Raw genomic sequence first — 10005 nt, forward strand, 5'->3', positions numbered from 1 at the left:
ACACACATCCACACACATTCACATACTTATACTCACACTTATACACACTTACATATTCTCACACACTCTTAAATGCTTATACACATACATTCTCACACACACACACACACACACACACACACACACACACACACCAGCCAAGATGTTCCTCCCCAGCCAGGTGGTGCATCTGGGATGTGTGGCACCAAGGAGCTGGGCAGACACAGGACCAGCCACATCCTTCCTTCTCGTGTTCTCGGGCCTGGGACGAGGAGAAGCTGCGTTGGGAGGGTTCACATTTTTCACAACAAGCTCATTCTAGAAAGTGGCCCCACTTTTGCCAAGCCTTGGGCTGAAAACACAAAGAAAGCTCCCAGCTCTGTTTCGGGTCCCCTGTGAAGCAGGACAGTGTTCTCTTTAAATCCAGTCCCCTAAATCAAACCGTGAAATGGCCATTATAACCATCTCACAATAAGGGAAATGTTTTCCAGGGAATTTCCCACCCCCTTCTGATTCTGTAAAAGGCCTAATAGCCCTATAAAAAGACCAGCGTGTTTTTACATCCCACGGACAGATGCTTGGCAGATGTATGCTGCCATTCGCCATGTTGGGTGGTTTGCCTTTCCTGATGTTTTCACGGACGATGCTTATAGGAAACTCCAATTTCATTTGGTGATTATTAAGTGCAGGAACTCTGGTCTGGGGGCGCGGGGGAGCGGTGGTCCTCACATCTTTACAAAGCGCCAATAAACCATACTTCTTTTTAGAGCTACCTTTACTCCATCCCCACTAACGAATCCAAAAGGAAAGTCAGACAAGAATGAGGGCTGATCAAAGAGGAGCCTTTATGGTAGAAATTGGGGGGGGTCCCCTCCTTTAAAAGAAATGTGAGTGAGTACCAGATAAATGGTTCGGCCCTGGGTCCCTCTTGCCTCAGGGGATCGAAGGCAGTGACCTGTAGACATGTCTCCTCACTCATAAATACATGGTATTGTAGAAAGGAGGTAATGAGGTGCCTCCAGCTGCAGGAGGCACGGATGGCTGACTCCACCTTCCCTGTCTTCAGACAGAACGCTCGTATCTCTGTCGGAGGAGATTCTGGCTGCAACTTGGAGGACTGAGCGCACTGCATGACCCAGTAGCCTTGCCAGGCACCAGAGGCCTGCACCTGTCAGCTCTGGCTCTTGGCCTCAGTTTCCCCCCCATCAAATGAGGAGGCCAGACGAGGTGATCTCTGAGCTCCCTCCCTGTCCTGTGAGTTGGGGATTTGCATTCCCCCAAAGGGGCAGTAGCAAGAGTTGTGTCCAGAAAACGTCCTTGGCTGGCAGTGTGGCCCAGGACCCTCCTCAGGCCTGAGTGCTCCCATGGGAGCCTCCTGGGTCCACCCTGGCCTTGTGCCAGAAGGTTGTGTACCTTGGCTTGGGTGATGTGAAGGATTCCATTCATGGGAGAGGAGAGGAGAGGAGAGCGAGGTGCCGTCCCTCCTTCACCCCTTTCTGGAATGCCAACTACAGAGACACAGTGTTTATTTTTCAATTGTGAAAGAAGAGCGGAGGCCCAGGAGTCAGCAGACGCACCTTTGGTTGCCAGGCATTGTGGAGTGTCCTCTTCATGGTTGGCTCGGCAATGGTGCCAGCCTGGGTACAACACTGCAGAGAACAAAGGCTTTGTGAGCCAGTCCTGTGGCCTCCTGAGCTGACCTTCCCAGGCCTGGGAGCTTCTGTCCATGGCACCTGGAGACCAAGATCTCAGGCAATCTACAAGCATTTATGAAGTGCTGGCCAGTGCTCGGTGCAGGGCCCGCCACATGGTAGGGAGGGAGAGCTTCCTTCTTTGGCCTGTCAGTGCCAATAGGCACCTGGGTACCAGAGAGCCTGAGACAAGGGGTCGTTGAGTGCCTTTGGGCTGATCTGCTCCCACACCCAGATAATCCTGTGTTTGAGCAGACGTGCTGGATGATTACAAGGGGGCAGGGCAGTGATTTCTGGCTAGGTAACACCCTTGGTTTGTCTCTTAGAGATAGCCTTTGTCCTGTAGAAACATACCACTTGGGCATCGTGGTTCACTCTGAAGTTTATGGGATTAGCAGGGAGCTGTCCTTGTGAAGACAGGAGCTACGGTGCATGGCAGCAGACTTGGAGTTTTCAGGCGACTAGCTTATATCTTCCCCCAGCCGTCCCACGGCAAGGTCATGGGAGCGCACAGGAGCACGTACCAGGAAATTTTATTTCAGCTTTCACTCTTCTGCTGATTTGCTTTCTGATACAAAGTCAGGTTTTACACCCGGTGCTTCGCTTCTCCCATGCAAGGCCATTGGGTTTCTTCCTCAATTAAGCCTTGGTTGATAAGTGTTGTGTAGTAACCTGGCCGCCATCAGCCCATCTCCTCCTCTCAGGTTGGCAAGATCGATCTGTTTGTATGACATGGGCTTGAATAGCAGAGTTCTCAGGGAGAAGTTCAGAGTATAAGAGGTCAACTGCATGCTTGCAGGATGCTCTAGGGTCATCAAAAAGAAGACCGAGGCAGGAGGGAGGGAGCCGGGAGTCTGCCGGATCAGGCTTTCGGGGCCTCTGGAAGTCAACCTCTGTGGAAAGGCCCTAGAAAAAGATTCAACAACCAGACCCACCTTGGGTGCCGAGTCTAGAGGTCCAAACTGTTCTCTGGGGAAAGGAAACAAGAACAAAGTTCTCTTCCTAAAAGCCAAATGACCACTGGGGAAATGGCAGAAGCGGGCCATCCACTGGCACGGCCCCAAACGACGGGAGACATGAGAACTTCTGACTTCATGGCAGCTGCCTTGGAGCTCGGGCTTCCCAACCTCGGTGTCTCCACTTGTCCCTCGCTGGCTTGGGCGCCACTGGCCAGTTACTTCCCTTCTCAACACATTTCCTCCTCTGCGAACTGAAGGAATTGGATGAGGGCACCCCTCCCAGTCTCCCTGACCTCTAAAGCAGAGGATTCCTAAGAAGTTCTACCTCTCCCAAAACAAGGAGTCTCTGCTTTCCTATAGGATTCCATTAATCAAGAATCAGCACGCGTTGATCATGAGTGCCCTCCCTCCTCCAGTCTAGCCTCCTGCTCCATTGCCAAACTGATTTTCCATAGCCCATCTCCTATAGGAAGCCTTTCCTGATCCCCCTCAATACCAGTGCCTGCCCTTGGTTGGTCGTTTCCAATTTATCCTGTCTATAATTTGTTTGTACCCAGTTGTGGCATGGTCTCCCCATTAGACTATGAGCTTCCTGAGGGCAGGGACTGTCTGTTGCCTTTTTTTGTATCCCCAGAGCTTAGCTGGCACATAGTAGGTGCTTAATGAGTGTTTATTGAGCAACACTCCTATCCCCACTCAATAACCTTTAGCAGCCAGTTACCTCTAAGTTCAAGTTCAAAATCCTGCTTGGCATCGAGAGCCCTTCCACCTGGCCCCTTCCCACCTGGACAGGCTCTTTCCACTTTTCCCCCTCCATGAACTCTCTGATCCTGCTTTGATTCTGTCCCCCTGGCTAATCCTAACTCTCCATCTCCAGACTCTGGGCATTATCTCGGGCTGTTCCTTCCACCTGCCTGGAATTCTCTCCCTCCTCACCCCCCAGGAGGCTTTCCCCAGCTCCTTCAGATCACCTTCTGTCTACTCCATTTAAGTTGTGTATATGCCCGCTCCCTCAGAAAGGGAGCTCCTTAGGGGCATCTAGGTGGCACAGTGGACAGAGAACTGGCCCTGGAGTCAGGAGTGGGCATTAGAAAAGGCATAAGTGCCTTTTGTTTGCAGAGCACAGTCTATGTCCCCAGAGCATATGGGACATCACCGTTGCCCTCTGAATGGTAGCAGTCGTGACAGCTGATCTCTCCATGGCCCACACCCTCATAGGCAGCACTTAACATGTGTGAAGGCGTCTCCCCACAACTACCCAGTGAGGAAGGGGCTGGTATCATCCTATTTTGCAGATGAAGAAACTGAGGCCCAGAGAGAAGAGACTTGCCTGAGGAACAGCTGGGATCCCACGTCCAGAGGCTTGTGGACATTGCTCCCGAGCAGAGAATGTGGTCTGAGATGACTGACGAGGACGGGAGGAGGCGCGTCAGCCTCCTGTGCCTGCGCCAAGCCTGCCCCTGTGTAGGCCCTTGCCCTCAGGGTGCTTACTCTCTAGCAGGGGAAGCAGTGTGTGCCCATCCAAACAGACACAAAAAGTCTTCAGAGCAAAGATGTGATACTTGCGAGGCCTGAGCCTGGGGTGGCATCAGGAGAGGCCTCTCGCAGGAAAAGCCGCGTGAGCTGAGCCTGGAAGGGAAATGAGGTTTCTGAGAGGCAGCGATGAAGAAGGTGGGGTGTTGCGGATGCAGGAATAGCATGAGCAGAGCTGCAGGATGGAGTGCCCTGTCTGGGGAGCAGCAGGAGAGAGGCAAGCCGTGGAGGATGTTCCAGCTGGAATCAGGGGCCCCCTCCTACAGGGCGTCCCTCGAGCTTCGGTGGTTGGGCCCCAACGCAGGAGTTACTTGGCACCTCTGCAGGGTGGAGAGGGAGGGGGCATAGAGCCTGTACCTGGGGGCAGCTGTGTGAGTGTGGGGAAGGGCCTTGGAGGAGAGGAGTGCACGAGGGGGAAGTGGTGACCCTGTCTGCATGGCAGGGCAGGGAGTCGAGGTTGAGCCTGGGACACTGGAGGGAGCTGGACGGCTAGAGAGGTCAATGGCATCAGCAGGCTGTGAGGATGGTCAGGTCGAATGATGGGGCCTGAGTGGTGACTGAGATTGTCCAGGGAAGTCATGGACCCACGGAAAGAAAGCAAGCCCCGCTTGCTCGCTCGCCTGCGGTGCTCCGTGGTCCTTGTGGGTAGCTTTCAGGGTGTCCAGGAACTTGGGTGGCAACACCATGGATTTCTTTTGTATGCCTGTGTATTTTGTTTTATGCATTTAAAGATATTCTGAGAGGGGGTCTGTAGGCTTCAGATTGCAAAAGGGATCCATGTACTAAAAAGGTTAAGAACAAAGCCCTGCACTAGAGGCAGGGTGGTGCAGTGGATAGATCGCTAGCCTTGGAGTCAAAAAGTTTAGGCTTCACGTCCCACTTCAGATACTAATGACTCGTGTGGCCCTGGGCAAGTCCTTCTCCTTAAAGGGAGATAATAACAGCCCCTCCCTCATAGGTGATTTGTAGACCACAGATACAGACTCCAAAGTACATTAGAGGCCCCCTGGTTCAGCCCTTCCTTTTACAGCGGAAGAATCTGAAGTCATGAGAGGCAGGCCAGGGATGTGAACCTGATCTTCTGATCCTAGGGCCTGTCTGCCCAGCTCTCTGCTCCCTGTCTGCCTGGCCTCTTCGGCCTGTCTGCCTGGCCTCCTCAGCCCGTCTGCCCGGCCTCCTCGGCCCATCTGCCCGGCCCTCTGCTCCCCTTCTGCCCGGCCTCCTCGGCCCGTCTGCCCAGTTCTCTGCTCCCCGTCTGCCCGGCCTCCTCAGACTGTCTGCCTGCCCTCTTTGGCCTGTCTGCCCGGCTCTCTGCTCCCCATCTGCACGGCCTCCTCAGCCCGTCTGCCTGGCTGTCTGCTCCCCATCTGCCCAGCCTCCTCAGCCCGTCTGCCAGGCTCTCTGCTCCCTATCTGCCCGGCCTCCTCTGCCCGTCTGCCCAACCTCCTCAGCCCGTCTGCCTGGCCTCCTCGGCCCATCTGCCCAGCTCTCTGCTCCCTGTCTGTCCAGTCTCCTTGGCTCGTCTGCCTGGCTGTCCGTCCAGCCCCACCCACTGTGGGCTTCAAGTCTGTGCACAGCTCATTTCTTTCTTTTAAAAACCTTTTCATTCAGGCGTTTTTATCCCCCACTTCCCAAGAATGTCCCCTTCTCCCTCTGCTCCTTTCCTGGAAACTTCTTTCGGTAACTTCACCTGGGTCTGTTGGTTTATTATTCAGCGTGAGCATTATGGCCACCATCAGCACACTGCGCCTTCATATGGCTCTTTTCAAAATGTTTTCCTCGTTACAACCGTGTGGGGCAGAGAGGGAAAATATGAGGCGGGCCTGAGAGAGAATCCGGCTCTGTGTCCCAGGGGTGTCTGGGCCTCACACCTGGGACTTTGTCCTCTGAATCCAGGGCGTTCCCTTGCCCAAGGAGGTTTAGGCCAGTGCAGTGCGGGACCTGGCCTTCTCCTAGAATGCACTGCTCAGAGAATGGGCTCTGGGTTCGGAGTCTGATGGCTCAGGGCTGTGTCTCTAGGAGGTCTCGGCCGATTAAGCTTCGATTCCCGGAACTGACATTTGCTTGAAATGCATTGGCTTTCCCCGGCAGAACGTTAGCGCTGGTTCCCTTTCTAGGATGAATGGGGTTTGCTCACATTTGCTGTCAAAGTCCCCATCTGAGGTGTGAGGAATTTAATTTGCAAGGCCAAGCCTGAAGAATCCAGCCAGGAAATGGAAGGCCCATTTAGCCGTCTCCAGAGAGGCTTTGCTTAGAAGGCCTTGCAGATTTCCAAGAAAACCGTCCCAGCAGGAAGGTCTGGGGAGGGAAAACCTTGCTTGGAAGGCTTTTTTTTTTCATGGCCTGGAAAGAGTGTGCCCACAGATCAGGGGTGGGGGGGCATTCTTTGCCCGTCCTGGTCCAGCCTGAGTCTGGCCTCAGGAAGGGATCTGGGCTCAGCCGAGGTGCTCACGTTCTCACCATGCCTGTCAGGCTGGAACAGGGCTTGCCAGAAGGTGCCTGAGGGTGGGTGCACTTCCTGGGAGGGCTGGCCCACATTTCACACCACTGCTACTTCCTTTCTTTTTATTCATTCTTTGCACAGACATTGGGTTTTGCAGAGTTGATTTCTAGGCCTCGGGCCTATTAGTGGCTTTTTTTTTTAAGTCCCTTCTCCACCCACCCCAAACCACTTTGTCAGGTTATAAGGCTTATCCATTCTGGGATTTGTGTTGTGTTTTTAATTCTCCTCGAAGAAGAATGGGAGTCCAATGGATAGAGCTCTGGGCCTGCACTCAGGAAGGACCAAGTTCAGATTCAGCCTCATACACTTAGTAGCTGTGAGACCCTGGGCGACTCACTTACCCTCCTCTTGCCTTCTCAACTATAAAATGGGAAAAATAACAGCACCTATCTCAGAGGGTTGTCGTGAGGTTCAAATGAGATAATATTTACCAAGCTCTTAGCCCTGGGCCTGGCACACAGTAGACACTTAATAATTGCTTATTCCCTTCCCTAGTGCACTGGTCACTGGGAGAAGGTTGGCCAGGAGGAGATTGTCCACTCCATCACAGAGAAAGGCCTGCTGCCAGTGGTCACCCAGTGGGGACCCAACGCAGTCAATCCACGAGCATTTACTAAGCACCATTTTTGTGCCAAGCATTGGGCTAAGCACTGGGTGTGGGGGGGAGGGGTACAAAGAAAGGCAAACCGCCCCTCCCCTCCCGGAGCTGACATTCTCAAGAGAGATGCCCCATGTAAAACTCAGTACATACACGGGAAGTATCCGGTAGGTGGATGGCTGCTTTCGAGGAGAAAGGCTGGAGATATTCCACCTCGCCTCTGAAAGTTCCTGAGAGAAGCCAGGAGTCTCTCCATTTGAGGAGCAGGGAGTGAGCCCGCGGAGGGCAGAGGCTCCCTCCCCCAGAAGGAGCCCCTGCCTTCCCCCTTGCATCTACTGGGTGCAGTGGGTGAGGGGATCCCTTGGCCCAAGGGACCCCCTTAGTTCCTGAGGGGCATATGCTGAAGGAAAGAGAAACGATGGAAAGACCCCTGCCCCACTCCACGGATGGCATCAAGCAACAGGGGCGTCTCCTGCCTAGAGGGCTGCCCCCAAACTGAAGGAAGAGGTGCACCGCTCACGACTCTCAGGAGCCAGGTGTGGGGCCACTGGCCTTCCCCGTGAGTCAGTGTGAACGTTGTTCTCGGCAGTGCGACCGTCATCCACTGGTCAGCAAACATGGGCAGCTCAGTCTGAGACGCCGCGTGTAATAAGCTCAGAGTCGTCCGTCCCCCTCCGTGTCGGGGCCTTCCCACGTGGAATCTCACTGGGTCCTCACGAGTGACCAGAAGCTGAGGCCGGTCGTGGATGCTCCCATTTCACAGATGAGGACTGAGGTTCAGTTGCTGCAGTGAAGCCTTTCCCGATTCGCCTTCTCCCCCAAAGTCACTTTATTTCTTTTTATATCCTTGTACTTGCACGTGTTCTTTTTCCCCAGCTCTGCCCCCCCAGGGCAGACTGTTTAATTCCAGCCTTGTGTCCCGGAGCCTAGCATGCTACCTAGCCTGGAGAGGGAGTCCAATAAATGCTAGTTGATTGACTGATTGATGGATTGATTGGTAAGTCTCCAGGCCAGCACTGGAACTTAGCTTTACCACCTGGTTAATTCAGGCAGAGGGCTGTGGCCATACCCGTGTGACAGCAGGTCAGCTCCCTCCGGTCTGTTAGGTGCCTCGACGGCGCCTCTGAGGGGCAGACACCAGGTAATGCTGCTGGCCCGCGGGTGTGGCTGGAGAAGGGTTCGAGGAAGCCCAATGCCCCCGAAGCCATCTGTTGATGCATGTCCAGGATCAGGCTCGGCTGGTGTCCACAGCGTCCCCTCTCCCCCGCTGGCCAGTTGGCTCATTGCGCACCGCCCTTCTTGCTCCCACGATGGCATGGTCGGCTCTGCGGCTACCTGTGTTTCTTTTTTCTTTTTTTGCAGAATTGTCAAACCTTCAACAGCCTCAGCTGCCTTAGCACCATGGTGGATGACCGAGGTCAGCAGAGCCCATTTGCCACCAGCACGAATAACTCCAAGTCCTGGACAGCCTTGCTCTCTGCCTGCCCTGGCACAGAAGGCGGGGAGCCTGCGGGGACCCCCGGCCCAGACCCTCCTCCCACCGCCGAGGAATGTACGCTCAGCAAAGAGGATCTGTCCTTCGAGGAGTCGGCCCGTGGCCTCCCCGACGAGGAGAGCGGTCGACGGGAGGAGGAGCGGGCCCCGGCGTGGCGGAGCGCTGGGACGGACGGGGCTGGTATCTTCCCTTTGGACGGCGAGTTGGACATCGAGCAGATAGAAAACAACTAGGGGAGGGCAAAAGACGTGACCAGGCTGCCGTCTGCATTGGGTTTGGGAGCGAGCCGGCAGGGAGCGATGGGGGGTGTGGCCTCCCTCCTGGAACGCCTCCCCAGGCCTCCAGGAATCGCTCGCTGACCCGTCCTGGCCGCGTCCGGCCCCCGCGCTTCTCTCGGATCTCTCCTTGGCCAGCAGAGAGAAGCCCATGCAGACAGCAGAGCAGGTAGCCTTGCCAAGACGTTTTCAGGTGTGCCTGGCCTCTCGGACCCTGGATTCTGTCCCACTACTGTAGCAGAGAGCCGCTTGTTCACTTTCTCATGGCACTTGGAGAGCCGGCACGACCATCCCTTCTGCCAGGGGTCCCCGGGCCTCTCCCCATCAGGTTCTGGGCGTCTCTCTCAGGCCCCAGAAGAAAGGCCGGTTCAGGGTGAATGCAGGGATCTGAAAGGGGAGGGCTGTTGAGGGGGGGGGGGGGCCCTGGTGCCAGCTCTTCTCCCGGGGATGTCCGCACTGCACACGGTTCCCGACTCCTGCTTTGGGATGGGCCGCAGGGGGTCAGGAAGCCTTTCAGCCAGTGCCTTCTGCAGAGGGTCGGGCAGCAGAGCTGGGCTGCCCGTGAGAGTCTTCTCATCACTGTGGGGTCCAGCCGGAAATTGGGTGGGAGCTCCCAGGATAGATCAGAGCCGAGTGCCCGTGCCAGCAGGAGATGCCAGGGTGCCAGACCCAGGGTGGTGGCCATAGCCTTAGCCGGTTGTCATTGGCTGCTTGGGGGGGGGGCGTGGTCAGAGAATAGGACCCCAGAGCAAACACTAGACCCATCGCCCACGGGAAGAGCCCACAGCAGCCAGCTCAGGACCCCTGGGGCAGAGGGATCACGGGACTGACTCGGACATCTGTGCCTCGGTGGTGAGAGGCCTGCAGTGACTGGGCTGGGGTGTGGGGGGCGGGGATTCACAGCTGCTCCCAGATTCAATCGAGGCGCAGCCTCGTCTAAATGAAGGCTTCCCTTCAACCATAAAACTGAGG

The 10005-nt window shown here is 55.4% G+C and overlaps 1 protein-coding gene across 1 annotated transcript in view; it reads left to right on the forward strand.

The window, feature by feature from the left end:
* FAM53B (family with sequence similarity 53 member B) overlaps positions 1–9008 on the forward strand; it is a 74849-nt gene extending 65841 nt beyond the window's left edge. Inside the window, exon 4 of the mRNA XM_027855899.1 lies at positions 8626–9008. Coding sequence (XP_027711700.1) covers positions 8626–8991 — 366 coding nt within the window. The 3' untranslated portion in view covers positions 8992–9008. The remainder of the gene's footprint in view (positions 1–8625) is intronic.
* The last annotated feature ends 997 nt before the right edge of the window (positions 9009–10005 follow it).

Source organism: Vombatus ursinus, unplaced genomic scaffold (assembly GCF_900497805.2).
Source record: "Vombatus ursinus unplaced genomic scaffold, bare-nosed wombat genome assembly UNPS02011353.1, whole genome shotgun sequence".
Lineage (NCBI taxonomy): Eukaryota > Metazoa > Chordata > Mammalia > Diprotodontia > Vombatidae > Vombatus > Vombatus ursinus.